Here is a 15,566-nt window from a genome sequence, read left to right as displayed (position 1 = left end):
TAAACTGTAATTTTGATGTTCCACAAATCATGTGATTTTTCATAGTAAAAATCATTTTACAAATAAATCTTCCATTGTGACACATAGAAGGTTAATCAGGCTTAATATTTCTGTTAATACTTTTTGGTTCAGATGACACAATTTTTGTGGGTGGCAAAAATTTGCAAATATCACCCTGCAGCAGCCTTTAAATGCTAATGTCGTGTGCCTTTAAATCCTATCTTTCCATACATCAAAACATGTGAAATCGAACTCCTACTTTGGTCTGACGAATATCATACAAATACTTATAACCTGCTATCTTGCTCCGGCCGGGATGTTTCAAGTTGACAATTTTCAACTTCAATGGCTTTTTCTTCCAAATTTTCATGTGCAAAACAGTGCTTCAGAAAAATGTGAAGAAAAGTTATTTTGTAATGTCTTTTGACTGCAGTGATGATTTTAGTGAGTGCGTTAGGCTTTAACCTAATCATTTATAACCCATTTAGTTTTATTGATTCAATATTCTCAGTGAAAAAAAAAACATTTAAAGGCAGCTGCGTCGCGTTTGAAGGCAGACTATGCCAGCTGCCTTCATACAAATCGACATCACTTTTTTAATTTCCTCAGAAGGAAAAACTGAGGACTTGCGAGTGCTAAATGAGGTAATCATATACGCCGAATGAACAAGAGAATTTTTTGGTGTAGTAGAAAATAAAATCCATTTTGTGGATTCTTCAGAAAAAAATCTTAAATTTGGAACTCCATTTTTCGTTTGAAGGCAGACGACTTTCCCCTACTGTTTTTTTTATAAATTAGAAAAAAAAATAATGTCGATCATTCGAATTTGAGGAACTTTACTGTATTTTCTCTAATTTGTCCATATGTCGCGCATAATAATTTTGAATATGTCTACGATCAACTAAGTGCCAAAAAATGCAAAAATCGATTTTGCCTAGATCACGGGCGCAAAAGGAATAACTATCAACGATTCTAAGCATTTCGGCAATGATTGCACTCTCCCTACGAAGAATCAAATAAAATGAGAACTTGCCCTCAAAATCTATATTTGCGTAGTGTTATGAAATGTTTAGATATTTTTTTACGATATGTTTCAATTTAGCTCGATCAAATATTTACTTAATATGTTTCAAGCTTAAAGGTATTTCAGTTTATTAGGATTCGTCAATCTCAAATTGCAAAGAAATAATCAATCGAACGAAATGAGTTCATTTTGAAAATTTGGTCACTGTTAATATCGCAATTGATAAGGAATTTACAGAGGGACAGATAAAATCCTCCTCCGAGACAATTGACCCAAAAACATTGCCCACGAAATCCATCTGTCGATAAAAGTGTTACACCCATCAACAAAGCGTTGTGCAAATGTTGCACGATAGCGATAAGCGTGAAATAATGATGCTCTTTAAAAAAACAAATAACAAAGCCTGGAAGCAAAACAACGCCGAGGAAGTGAGTGAAAGTGAGACAATCTCGGATGTTTTTGAGAATATTCACCTCTCGCAGTGAAAAACTGATAACATAACGGACAAAATTATCTTTTTGCACGGAATTTTCCAAAGTTTTTTGGGCAACATGACCCCTGGGGACATTCAAAAATTCACTGTTTTTTTTGCTCACCCAAAGGAAATTGACCTTCTCATTGAAACAAACATTAAATAATGAAGGAAAAACATAATTAATAAAATATGGTTATTTACCTTTTTTTTTCTTCGCACTTTATTAACTTCAACAATGAACAACAGCTATTTTCTGCTCTCAGTGTTGGACTGGATGGTTTTTCCTCCATCGAGAGAAAAATCTCCAATGTAAGAGACACTTTTTTTTTGCACTAGAACCACATTAAATTGAACAGGCAGCAGATTGCATTGTGGATTAGAGTTGAGACGAAAAAATTAACAATTAGAAAATAAATTAGCTGAACTACGATGGTTTTGATTTCTTCCCCCTCCTACTCTAGAGAATCTCTAAGTCACAGTGTCGTATTTCTGGGAATTTTTTCTGCAAGAAAAATCACAAAAGAAAGGAATTTAAATTTAACCAAATGCTAGAAGAGTGATCACTGAGAAAAAACGGGGTGCGATTAACTTTTTCTCTTCATAACTAACACTTTTTAGGTGTAAAAATATATCAACAAATATCAAAAAATGTTAATTTTACACCTTCTTAAGGGTAAAATTAACATTAAAAAGGGAAACTTTAACCCCTTATACACCTAAAAAGCATAATATTTACACCGATTTCGGATCAATAATGCAGGGTAAAATTAACATTTCCGGAATATTATTTTCTTCATAAAAGGACAAAAATTCAAAAGAAAAATTGAGAAAATAAATTTTTAAACGGGAAAAAATAAATGATCAGTAAAAAGTTAAAAGTAAAATTTGGTCAGTAAAAACTTCGAATCGATCAGTAGAAATATTTGAGTTGATCAGTAAAAAATTAGAAAGTAATCAGCAAAAAATTAAAAATGATTAGTAAAAAAAATACGGTCAGTAAAATATTAAAAATGAACAGCAGAAATAATCGAGTTGATAAGCAAAAAAAAAAAATAAAAAAATAAAAACGAGCAGTAAAACAATTAAAAATTTGCAGCAATAAATTAAAAATTAGCAGTAAAAATAAAAAGTGGTCTGTAAAAAATTAAAACTGATGAGTAGAAATATTCGAATTGATCAGTGAAACTTTAAAAAGAGCAAAAAAAGAACTTTAAACTTTAAAAAGATTAGCAGAAACTTAAAAATGAGCAGTAAAAAATAAAATTCTGTCAGTTAAAAATTAAAAGTGGTCAGTAAAAAATAAAAAATGGTCAGCAAAAAATAAAATGTGGTCAATAAAAAATTAAAAGTGGGCAGTAAAAAATTAAAAGTGGTTCGTAAAAAATAAAAAGTGGTCAGCAAAAAAATGTGGTCAATAACAAATTAAAAGTGGTCAGTAAAAAATTAAAAGTGGTCAGTAAAAAAACAAAAGTTGTCAGTAAAAAATAAAAATTGGTCAGCAAAAAAATAATAATCAGCCATTCGGGTTTTGCCACAATCCAAATTTGCTATGAAGGAATGGCACCTCTATATGCTGATCTAGGCTTATCACTGGCTTAAATGTTTACTGATTAATGTATATTTTTTTACTGACCACTTTTTTATTTTTTACTGACTGCATTTTGTATTATGCTGACCACATTTTATTTTTTACTGGTCATTTTTATTTTTTATTGGTCATTCTTAATTTTTACGGATCACTTTTCATTTTTCATTGACCACTTTTATTTTTTACTGACCAATTTTTATTTTTTACGGACCGCTTTTAGGTGTGATTCCTTCATAATCACACCTATTTATATTTTACTGCTCACTTTTAATTTTTTGCTGACCAATTTTTATTTTTTACTGGTCTTTTTTTAATTTTTTACTGACCACATTTTATTTTTTACTGCTCTTTTTTAATTTTTTGCTGATCATTTTACTTTTTTGCTGACAATTTTTTAATTTTTACCGCTCATTTTTTAATTCTTTACTGATCACTTTTTAATTTTTTACTGATTATTTCGAATATTTCCACTGCTCGTTTTTAATTTTTTACTGACCACTTTTTATTTTTTATTGACCAATTTTTATTTTTCACTGCTGACTTTAAATTTTTTACTGTTCACTTTTTAATTTTTCACTGATCAACTCGAATATTTCTACTGCTCATTTTTAATTTTTTGCTGACCAAATTGTATATTTTTACGGCTCATTTTTAAATTTTACTGACCATTTTTTTATTTTTTACTAACCACTTTTCATTTTTTACTGATCATCTTTTACTTTTTACCGATCATGCTTTATTTTTCAGTGATCATGTTTCACTTTTTCCTGATCGCTTTTAATCTTTTACTGACCGCTTTTAATAAAATACTGCTGTTTTAATTTTTGACAAAATATTTTTGGTCAGTAAAAAATTCAAATTGGTCAGTAAAAAATAAAATATTGGTCAGTAAAAAATCAAATTCGGTCAGTAAAAAATAAAATATGGTCAGCAAAAAATTAAATATGGTCAGTAAAAAACTTTTAAAAAAAATCATTAAAAAAATTAAATATGGTAGATAAAAAGTCATATTTGGTCAGTAAAAAATCAAATTTGGTCAGTAAAAAATTAAATATGGTAGGTAAAAAGTCAAATTTTGTCAGTGAAAAATCAAATTTGGTCAGTAAAAAATTAAATATGGTCAGTTTAAATTTTTTTAAAAATCGGAAAAAATTAAATTTTGTAGGTGAAAAGTCAAATTTGATCAGTAAAAAATTAAATTTGGTCAGTAATAAATAAAATTTGGTCAGTATAAAATAAAAATTTGGTCAGTAAAAAATCAAATTCGGTCGGAGAAAAGTCAAATTTGGTCAGTCATTTTTTTTTAAATCAGTAAAATGTGAAATTTAATCAGTGGAAAATTAAGTATGATCAGTGAATAATAATTTAGTCAATAAAAAACTAAAAGGAAATCAATAAAAGTTAAAACTTTGCATATCTGGATAAAAAGTATTACACATTTCGTATTGCGGAAACTTCGTATTTTAGTACATTTCGTATTTTACCATTTCGTATTTTATATTTCGTCTTTCCTAAATTTTGTACAAAAATAAACAGGTGCTACTGATAACTTTCCAAAACACAGAAAATTTCCCTTTGCCTCAACACGCGGTACAAATTACTTTCCGAAGCACAGAAAATTTGATTTTTTACTGACTAGGTTCTTTATTTTTTTTACTGACCATTTTTTATATTTTACCGATCAATTTCATTTTTTACTGATCAATTTTGATTATTCACTGACCAAATTTGATTTTTTGCTGACCAAATTTGACTTTTTACCGACCAAATTTGACTTTTCTCCGACCGAATTTGATTTTTTACTGACCAAATTTTATTTTTTACTGGCCGTATTTGATTTCTTACTGACCAAATTTGACTTTTTACTGACCAAATTTAATTTTTTTTAAGTTCTTTACTGACTATAATATTTTACTGACGATATTTTATTTTTAACTGACCACATTTAATTTTTTACTGATCGAATTTTATTTTTTACTGACCGTATTTGATTTTTTACTGACCAAATTTGACTTTTTACTGACCAAATTTAATTTTTTTAAGTTTTTTACTGACCATATTTAATATTTTACTGACCATATTTTATTTTTACTTGACCACATTTAATGTTTTACTGACCAAATTTAATTTTTTATTGACCAAATTTAATTTTTACTGATCGAATTTTATTTTTTACTAACCAAATTTAATTTTTTACTGACCAAAAAGTCGCAGCCTTAATTTTTTACTTGTCTTTTTAACTTTTTACTGCTTTTTTTATTTTTTACTGATCATTTCGATTTTTTTTTTGCTGACGAAATTTGACTTTTTACTGCAAAAAGTTCAAAGGAGAAAAGAGGTGAAGGAAGGAACAAAATGAACCTAAATGAGTCTTATAGCCAAGACGGAAAAAAGAAGACGAAGAAAAAATATTGACTTCCGGTATCGATGACCCCTTCCCTTTGTAAAAATCGAGCAATCAAATTTTCCAAAATTTTTGTTTTATAAAATGAAGAAGATATAATTAAAAAAAAAAAACAATTTGAAAAATAAAATAATATGCAAAATTTGGAATTAATCAGATGATGGAAAATTGTTAAAAAAAATATTCTGAAAATTTGAATTAAAAAAAATCAGTACTTACCCTCAGTTTCAGTTCAATCCTGTCTATTTCTCCGCCCATGAGGTCCACAATATTCTCCCCATGCTTCAGCATGAAGGACTCCACTTCGTCAATTGTCGTGAAAGACTTCACTTCTTCGAGCATTGAATTGAGATCGAGCTTATCGAGGTAGGATCTCGTGAGTTCCCGTCCATCGAAATCCACTTCAGCTTTATACCTCACCAGAGAATTCCCCATGTCAATCCCCTTGACATCGTGAATTGCCCTGATCATCACATCACTCTCCAGTTCCGTGTTGATTTGATTGAGATTATTCTGACGGATGGATCTCCCCACGAGTGCATTGACATTCGTATGAATGATAAACAGAGCCACTCCACCGAGAATCCCTCCCACGAGCAGAGATCCCACGGCATCAGGAATCGGAGACTGAAGCAGGGCCGACAGTCCCATGCAACTCCCTGCCACAATTACTCCCGCAACAGCGGCTGTGTCCTCCGTCAGCACGACATTCACGCAGGGATCATGCCCTCTGACCACATATTCCCGGAAGCTCATCTGGGAAGCCTTGGCCGAGTTCCGGATGGCATTGAAAGCCACCATAAGAGTCGCTCCCTCGGACACCAGAGACCCAGCCAGAATCAGGAATGCCATGGAGAAATCATGCATCGCTTCCGGATGCACCAGGCCCATGATCCCGTGATAGAAGGACAATCCAGCCCCAACACAGAAAATTCCAACGCCAGAGATCAGCGAGGAAACATACTTCATGTTGGCATAGCCGTAAGGATGGTCAGAGTCGGCAATTTGGTTGGATTTGTGGATTCCATAGGCCAGGATCAACTGATTGATCGTGTCTGCCAGAGAGTGAATACACTCGGCAAACATACTGTTGGAGCCCGTGTAAACCCAGGCAAAGAGTTTGAAGAGGAAGTTTGTGGCATTTCTATCAGGCCAAAGAGAGAGACAAGAAGGAAATATTTTCTTATATTTTCTTTGTGGAAAATCAATTTAAAATGAAGAACAGAAAGAAATTTCACAATATTTCCCGGTTCATTACCGATTGATTAACGGTTCAGGCAAAACTTTGAGTTCAGTTATCATGAAAGGCTTATTGTATTTTCTACTAATACAGTTTGATATTCTACCAATTCAGACTGTTAAGACCTTTTTAATCCAATCTGAACCAGATCGGTTGAGAAATAAAATCTATATTGAGAATTTTTTCCCACTTCTCACCATTTTTACCGGTTTACACCGATTTAGAATTCTCAGGAATTCAAAGACCTTTCAAGTGAATCTCATTTTTTTCCAATCGGTTGAGAAATACATTCTCTAGAGCTTTTTTAATCTTTGACTTTAAAAAATCTATAGGGTAAGTGTGCCAAATTTCGGCATAGTTGCATGCAAGTGCCAAAGTTTTAAGTTTGAAATGTAGCATTTTTAATACAAATTGGTTTTTTTTTGTTAGTTTTTTAAAAGGAGTGTTGCTTAGAACCTTGAAGACAGTTTATCGTCTTTATTTTATCAAAAAAAACATTCTTAATACATTTTAAAATAAATAAAAATGTAGACAAAGCATTGGTGGGCTATTCCGGCCACCTTCATTCTCATAGTTTCTTGCCTTTCCGGAATTCTTCCAATGCATTTTTCAGATCACCTTGCACGTCAAAGCGATATTTTTTGTTATTCTTTTGCATTGTATAATCTCTAGAGGATGCAAAAACTAAAAATTCATTGAAGTTTGAGGAACAAAAAATGTGGCCGGAATTGCAAGCTGGCCGGAATTTGGCACACTTACCCTATAAGTTTATAGCAACTGAGATTCTTTACTGGTAACCTGGGAAGAAATCATGTAGATCTGTTTTATCTATTTCGATAATATTTCGATACGCGAAGTTCTTCTCGCCTCAGCTTGCAATAGCTAACTGAAGCTAGCCCAATGACTTCTCAATAAATAAAATTCGGCTACAATTTGCAGCACAATGTTAAAAAAAAGTGTACTTAATTCAAAATAATTCTAATTCTATTCTGAATAGAATAAAGAATTAAATAATGAAAGAATAACATTTTAAAAGTTTTTCTCCGTCTGGATTATCCAAGACACATTCTCAGCTGGAATCGATAAAAACTAGCCAAACTATTTCTCAGGAAAAAGGCAAAACAATAATGCGTTCCAATTGCAAGTACAATGCCAAAAGATGGATGAATGATAAAAAAAATTCTAATGCATTCTGTGCAAAATAAAGCATTTGAACAATGAAATAAATTAATGATTTTTTTCGTTAATATTATCCAAGACACAATTTCGGCTGGATTTCGGTTCATTTAGGTTTGTGTCTTTACACCCGAATTTTTGTTGAAAATGCCTTTTCAACAAAAAAACAAATTTTATTTGAAGAAAAGAGAAAGTGAGCCCAAACAGAAGTAGATTTTGATTCTCTAACAGTGTCTTGGATAAAAGGTAAATGGAACTCTATAACGAAGAATTGAAATTCAATTTCGAATTTTCATACTAAATTTTCGAACAAGGTGGGAAAAATTTATAAAATATCCCACTAAAAAGCTGCCAAAAGAGTTACTGAGCCCAAACAGAAGTAGATTTTGATTCTTCAATACTGTCTTGGATGAAAGGTAAATGGAACTCTATTTGCACAAAAAGTCGTTGAAGTTCGAAGAATTCAAAATCAATTTCGAATTTTCATACTGAATTTTCGAACAAGTTGGGGAAAATTTATCAAATATTACACTAAAAAGATCGCAAGAGTTACTCAGTGATTATGGAGTGATTAAATACTGGAGCAAGAACATCAAACGTCGTTGTTCTATTTTTTTCCTCACAACAATGTGAAGATCGTCACATTTTAGCACTTGAGCACTTCGAAATTTGAAAAGGATATACCTCATCCTCCTTGTTTAATTATCACGAAGTACAAAAGTATCTTTTTTTTGGATGGTGGAAGTGAATTCTCAATCAAGAAATAGAAATAAGTTCAATTTAAAGAAAATAAAAAAATGAAAAAATCATACTTTCAACAAAGGAAAAGTTTTCTAATGCTATTCTGTACAGAACAATGCATTAGAATAATTATTTTAATACAAAATTGCAATGGAACGTGTTTTCCGTTAAAAATATTCAAATCTTTCGTCGGGTCAGAGCAACTCTGAAGAAATAAAAGTGAAAACGCGCTTAAATTTCAAAGAAATTGATTGAAAAGTGATATTTTTAACAAAAAGAATTTTTTCTAAGATAATTTCTTTTCGAAAAATGCATTGGAATATTTTTTTCATTGAAAATGATTTTTTTCAAGTGTCGCTAAGATTAACAACCGAAATTTTTCAGGTGTCGTTGGGATCAGCTACAAAATGATTTTTCATCAAATAAATTGCAAACGCACTTGGATTGGAAAGAAATTAACTAGGAAATAATATTTTTAATCAAAAGAATTAATTCTAATGTAATTCTTTGTACCTAATGCATTAGAATAATTTTTTCAGTTGAAATAATTTTTTCGGGTGCATCGCTGTGATCAGCGACAGATAGTCAAGACAACAACCTTTTTTCGGGTGTGTCGCTGAGATCAGCGACAGAATTTTTCGAGAGTCGCTTAGATTAACGGAAAAGGGAATTTTAACGGAAACGCACTTGAATTGTAAAGAAATTAAATGAAAAGTGAAATTTTTAATAAAAAAAATTAATTTAACTGTAATTCCATGTGGAAAAATATATTAGAATATTTTTTTTTACTGGAAATGAATTTTCTCGTCGGGTGAGTCGCTGAGATCAGCGCCCGAAATTTTTCGGGTGTCGCTAAGATTAACGGAAAAATGATTTTTTTCCGTTAGTGAGGTGGATTTCGGCTAACTTCAACTACGTCTTTGAAAGCGGAACTCCCTGTATTTCGATTGCCGATTGCCGAGTTAATCGTAAATTTAGCCATGGCCGAAACCTATCATCTCGTACAATACTCCATTTTGGATTAATCCGAGACTCTTTTTCTTCTTTAAGCAGAGGCAAAATTATCTATAACTAGTAAATTATCTATAACTAGTTTGTTTCTTTGATCTCAAAATTCCAATACACTTGACAAATTGGTCATCTTGATCTTGATTTTGATTTTGGTCTCAGAATTGAGGCCTACATTCCATTCAAATTTTTACTTCAAACCCATTGTCACTTCAATTTGCATTCGGAAATATCGTTTACGGGAAGGGGTAAAAAAAATACACCTGCGAAAAAAGCGATCGCAGCGCCATGAAGGACAATACAGAAAACTGAGTCTTTACGGGACTATTTACATCCAAAGACAATGTGCAAATGCAAATAATAAAAATTCAAGTAAAAATTATTTCAATAAAATCTTTCATCTGGAATGATTTCAACTCTGTAAATTTCAATTAAAACTGAATGAAACCGAATGGAATAATTTTCTCTTCAGAAAAAAAGTGTCATTAATTTTTTGCCTGAATCTTATGCACAAGAACCTTTTCTTATCAATTGCTCTAACTTATTATCTGTGAAATTATGTAAATTTTTTTGCCATTTTTTCCATCAGAACAAAATCATGGAAAGATTGTAAATTAAAAGTGTCGTGAGAAGATAAGCTTTGAAGAGAAAAAAAATTGTGAATGGTAACTTACATTCCAACGGCTGTCAAGACAACCTTCCCGGAGGTGCCAAACAGGCCCGTTTCACTTTCTATCACGCTCGTCCGGCTGCCAATCTCCCTGCGGTAGTCCCGGAGCCGTCGTTTGACCGTAAAGACATCTGCAGAGGAATTGGGAAAGGGAAGAAATGAATGCTGCGAAGAGTGAATGGAGCTGAGAGAGAGACTTACTCTGCTGATGGGTCTTCTTCTCAATCTCTCGCTTCAGGCATTCCCGGAGGAGATTCTCCCGGGATCCCCAGACTTCGATGGCTTTGGCTTCGACGTCCTTGCGCCAGTAAACTGTTATGGGCGGCTCTGCTGCATGCGGAGATCTCCGCCGTGTCTTTACCAATGATTCCAGATCCGTGGGCTTTAGCAGAAAGTCCGACATGGCTCGACTGGGCGTAATGAAGTTCCGCTCCAGCGAAGACCGATTGAAATCGACCCGGATTCGTTTCTGAAAAGAGATGCTTTTGGAATTAACAAGAGAAATCACATTGAATTTCAGTGGGAGCACCTTGAGAGGCCATGTGGGATCCTCTGAGGCATTTGCTGGTCCCTGTGTTGCATTCCCATCCTCTTTGGCCTTCTCAATGGTCACACTCTTGAGAGCTTCTTCGTCCAGAGATGTCGTCACCACGAGCTTCCCGCCCTTGGTGTTGATCTCCAGGGTGGATTTTTGATCAGGACTCTCTTCAGACTTCACCCTGAAGCCCTTCCCGGTGCTCAGGCTCCGGACATTGGGGGAGATTTGGGGGAATGTGAGTAAAGCTGTGGAGAATTTCCGGAAATATCTCTTGTTTGGCTGCAAAATCCCACAAAATCCCACTTTATCTCATCCTCCAGCCCCACAAAAACCACCCCAGAGGATTACTTACAGTGTCCTTGGTGAGGGGAGTCAGGAATATTTTGTGGGAAATCCGAATGATCCGTCCAGCATCCCATAAACGGGCCATGCTGCAGGACGTCAGGGAAAGGGAATATTTTCACCGCAAAATCACTAAAGAATCACAATACTATTGTCACGGTCTTTTAGCAGGCGCTCTGTCCAATACTCTGAAATACCTGAAAAGTGGCCAGAGAAGAGATGAAAGGTAAAAATTGGACTTTTTCTTGCATCACCTGAACACAATCATTCGCAGGGAAGATGTTTCAAGTGCGATAATTGGCAGAAATCTCAAGTAATTCAATGGGAATTTGGGCAGAGATAGTAAATTGAATTACCTAGATTACCAGACGTTGTCTAATCTTACGAATCATTGTGATAAATGACTACAATTAGCGTTGCAATTAATTTATGATACGTTTTTGTGTACTTCTAGCGACAGCTCCGCACTTTTGCGCTGTCAAACGCGTCAAACAAACTCAGCGACAAGGCAGGGGTGGATTTATCTTCTGCTCTTATACTATTTGAAGATAGAGGGCGTTACCGTCAAGCCCGCGAAAATATCCCGCGCTTTTCCTCAAACTCCTGCCTTTGTACCCAAGAAGCATTTTCTTACCCTAAGAAATAGAACTCTATTAAGTGAAATATTACTGAATCAATTTGCAAATTTGATTTTATAGACTGCGATGTAAGGCCTTTTGGACACCTAAGACCCCTAAAATAAGGTAACAAAACCTAAACATTTATTAGTCGGTATGACTACAATATGACTATCATTTTATCCAATTATTTTCTTCTATTCTAACTGTGTTATCACACTTGCACATTAAAATTTTAATATGATTCACATTAATTGTCGCTGGTGAGAGTCCAAATGTGTAATTTGTGTGTTTGAATCATTTTATATTCAAAATTTGATCTATTTGTTGATAAAAAGGTAAACTTGACCCGCAAAATTTGATATAAATTGATTTATAGCATTAATGCGAAAAATTAATGCGATTTTCTCTTTAATTTTTTAATGTGAAAAATATTTATGCTTTATGTAAATTTAAACTTACTTTTGCAGGCCAAGTCCACTTCTTTATCAATAAATAGAAAAACCCCAAATATTAAGTGACTCAAAGCCACAAATAACATATTTGAACGCTCACAAGCGACAATTAATGTGAATCACATTAAAATTTTAATGTGCAAGTGTGATAACGCCGTAAGAAATAGAATTCTATAAGTGAAATATTACTAAATCAATTTGCAAATTTGATTTTATAGACCGCGACGTAAGGCCTTTTGGGCACCTAAGACGCCTAAAATAAGGTCACAAAATCTAAACATTTATGAGTCGGTATGACTACAATATGACTATCATTTTATCCAATTATTTTCTTCTATTCTAACGAGTTGAAATATTTATTCGTCAACTAAATTTAAATTTACTTAAAAAAAGTGACTTACAGGGCTAAAATAGTTGCGAAAAAGTAATTTCATTTGAATAAGATAACCTGAAAGTTCTCGAAAAATTTTCAACATATAAAAAAAGTAGATGATTCGAGGTCTTAGCATATAGAGATATAATATTTTAACTATTTTCTGAAATTTTCAATTTAAAATTTAAAAATAATATTTAGCCGATGCTACCTAATTTTTGGTGGCAGTTTATGAAAAAACATACTTTTCTGTGGATAAAATTTCCCAGAGTCTATTCATCAGAAATTAAAAAAAAAACTAAATATTTCCTGTAAGCTGATGAGTTATATAATCGGTAGAATTTTTTTAACCTTTTTTATACCAAAATACGGTGTAAAATACAGTAGACTCTCACTCAATCGGCTCTTTTTCAATCGGGCGACAAATTTTGTTGACAATTTTTACGTTTAATTATGAAGCTAATTCGCTCAAATTCGCTGTAGTTCTTCCTATTTTATCTTGATTTTTTATAATTGAGCACTTTTTGTGGAATTTACAAAGGATTTTACGCTCAATTCTATCGCTAAACCGAATGACATTTCGCTCCATATTCCCGATTGAGAGAGAGTCTACTGTACGCCGAAACTGATTTTTTTTCATACAAAATTCTGCCACAAATCCAAATTTCGTAAAAAAAAATTATAACATTCAAGTAACGGGTTTAACTCATCAGCTTACAGGAAATATTTAGTTTTTTGACGTCAGATGAATATACTATGAGAAATCTTGACCACGGAACAATATGTAAAGCGTGTGCACGAAAAAATTTCCTATTCACGTGACATGAAGTTAATAGTAGTTAGTTTTGGATTTTTTTATTTTTGACTGAGTAATTGCAAAATGATGAAGAGTATGCAAAGATTAAAAAATGACAATAATCACAAAAATCTAAATAAGAGGTTTGATAACCTAAGAAATGGTTTGATCGGTTTGATAACCTACAAAGCTCAGGCTGCTCCCCATCGCACCGACAAACTGCGTCAAAGTGCTAAAACAAAGAACTTTGAGTTGGACTTTCCAAGTTAAAATGTATTTTTAGACTTTGTAGAAATCATTAATTTTCACTGTAAATGTGATATTCGAGAAAATGATTTTTCTCTATCACGAAAGATATGTGCATTTTCATCTTCTTTCTATGATTTTTTACTTTTAAAAAATGATGGGCCTGATATTAGCACGCGTGGGGTAAATTGTGACATTCTGGTTCCTTTTATAATGGGCACTCGTGATTGGGAAAATATCCAGTTGAGATAATTCTATCAGAAATTTAAATAGTTATTGAAGACTTTTTATCGCTATCTTAGCGAGAAATATGTTTTTAAATCATTCCATTGTAAAGGCTTAGATAGAGCAGAAAAGGCGAACTGGAGTCAAGTGCAGTAAGTGAATGTCATTCGGGTAAAACATAATTTTGCCTCAATCGTCTTTGTTTTCTCTAAAGTCATTCTTAATACATATTAAAATTTAAAAAAAATATAGACATAGCTTTGAGTTGTATTTCGGCCACCTTGATTCTCTAGGTTTCTTGCTCTTCTGGAATTCTTCTAAAGTCTTTTTCACATCATCTTGTACGTCGATTCGACATTTTTGGTTTTTTGCATTGCACAATCTCTAGAGTATGCAAAATCTAAAAATTCACTGAAATTTGAGGAACACAAGAAGTGTCCGAAATTGCAAACTGGCCGCAATTTGGTACAGTTCTCATGATACTAGCTATTAAAATTATATTGTCTTAGGTCAGATTCATTAAAGGAATATGGAGAAAGTATGAAGTGTTCGAAGCCATAGTATGTGCGAAGCCTGAATCCTAAATGCCTTTCCCCTGTAGGGGGAAGTGGGGCACCTTTGAAATTGGGACTTTTTACCTATTTTTAAATAAAATTGAGCCTTATCGTGATATAATTTAGGTGCACAAATAGATTAAGAAGCTAAATTACATTATGATATGACTCAGTTTCACTTAAACCGAGGAGAAAAATCCCAGTTTCAAAGGTGCCCCACTTTTAAAGGTGCCCCACTTCCCCCTACTGATTGAATTTCCCAAAGATATTTAGTATTATTTAGTATAGATATTTTAGTTATTATTATAGTTTTTCTAGCATTTTCGCATCAAAAAGCTCAAATTCTTTAAGATTTTATGGATTGGACTTTTTGAGCATTTCAGAAGAATCAATGCCCAATCATAATTTGACAATTTTGACCTATAATGTTTAGGAATTTAATCAACACAGTTTCACTTTCCCCACCTTTATTTCGGGTAAAGTTCGAGTGCAACAAAGGTGCTAAAGACCTTGCTATCAGAGTTTGTATTTCCATAGCGAGCAATTTTGGCCATAACTAGACTAACAAACACAAAATACGTAATGGAAAAATATTCAGAATGCGCTTCGTTTTCACGAAACAATGCGTAAATTGAGTCATTGTCAACTGGTTATATCGAAAAAGTTCACCTGTATCTGGCCAATCTGCTGGGGCAGGTTCGTCTTCTATCGCACCAAATAAATCTTTAGTATGTGCAACGACATGCCCTCAGCAATGCTACGTGATTAATAGGCATTTAGGTGATGGTTTTTTGGGACAACCAGAATACGCCCTACACAGAGCTAACTTGCTAAACTGAAACCCTTTTAGCTGCATCGAAGTTTTGGCGGGAAAACTCGAGGGCAGTCAGCCAGACAAACTGGGCGTGAGATTGTCTTTGGGAGACACAATAAAAAGAAAATAATGAACTTGAAAAGTAATTTGTTAAAGTATTTTGTTTAGCATTTGCAGTGGGAAAATGATTGAGAGAGTTTTGCACGCGCGAGAGAGAAATATGCGCGAGTGTGTCGAGCTTGATAGGAAAGCTCACCTGTGAGCCCGGGTGCTTGCATTC

General features: G+C 33.1%; 1 protein-coding gene across 1 annotated transcript; it reads right to left on the bottom strand.

Moving 5' to 3' along the window:
* Nucleotides 1-1,695: 1,695 nt before the first annotated feature.
* LOC129799250 (proton-coupled zinc antiporter SLC30A9, mitochondrial) lies at nt 1,696-11,705 on the bottom strand. Its single transcript, XM_055842969.1, has 7 exons — nt 11,563-11,705; nt 11,217-11,403; nt 10,856-11,143; nt 10,528-10,795; nt 10,331-10,457; nt 5,711-6,635; nt 1,696-2,001 (listed from the first exon to the last, which is right to left on the bottom strand). Exons 2-7 carry the CDS (start codon nt 11,292-11,294, stop codon nt 1,957-1,959), a joined length of 1,731 nt encoding a protein of 576 aa, XP_055698944.1. The 5' UTR covers nt 11,295-11,403; nt 11,563-11,705; the 3' UTR covers nt 1,696-1,956.
* Between the last annotated feature and the right edge of the window lie 3,861 nt (nt 11,706-15,566).

The sequence above is a fragment of the Phlebotomus papatasi genome, chromosome 1, assembly GCF_024763615.1.
Source record: "Phlebotomus papatasi isolate M1 chromosome 1, Ppap_2.1, whole genome shotgun sequence".
NCBI classification, from domain to species: Eukaryota; Metazoa; Arthropoda; class Insecta; order Diptera; family Psychodidae; genus Phlebotomus; species Phlebotomus papatasi.
This window is presented reverse-complemented; position numbering and strand designations above follow the sequence as displayed.

Excerpts from the sequence above, each read along its gene's own strand:
- LOC129799250 (XM_055842969.1), bottom strand. The coding sequence starts at position 11,294 with ATGGCCCGTTTATGGGATGCTGGACGGATCATTCGGATTTCCCACAAA. Across the intron at positions 6,636-10,330 it reads GTCTTGACAGCCGTTGGAAT|AAATGCCACAAACTTCCTCT; the intron begins GTAAGTTACCAT and ends TTGGCCTGATAG. Across the intron at positions 2,002-5,710 it reads GGATTGAACTGAAACTGAGG|AAAAAATTCCCAGAAATACG; the intron begins GTAAGTACTGAT and ends TTTTTCTTGCAG.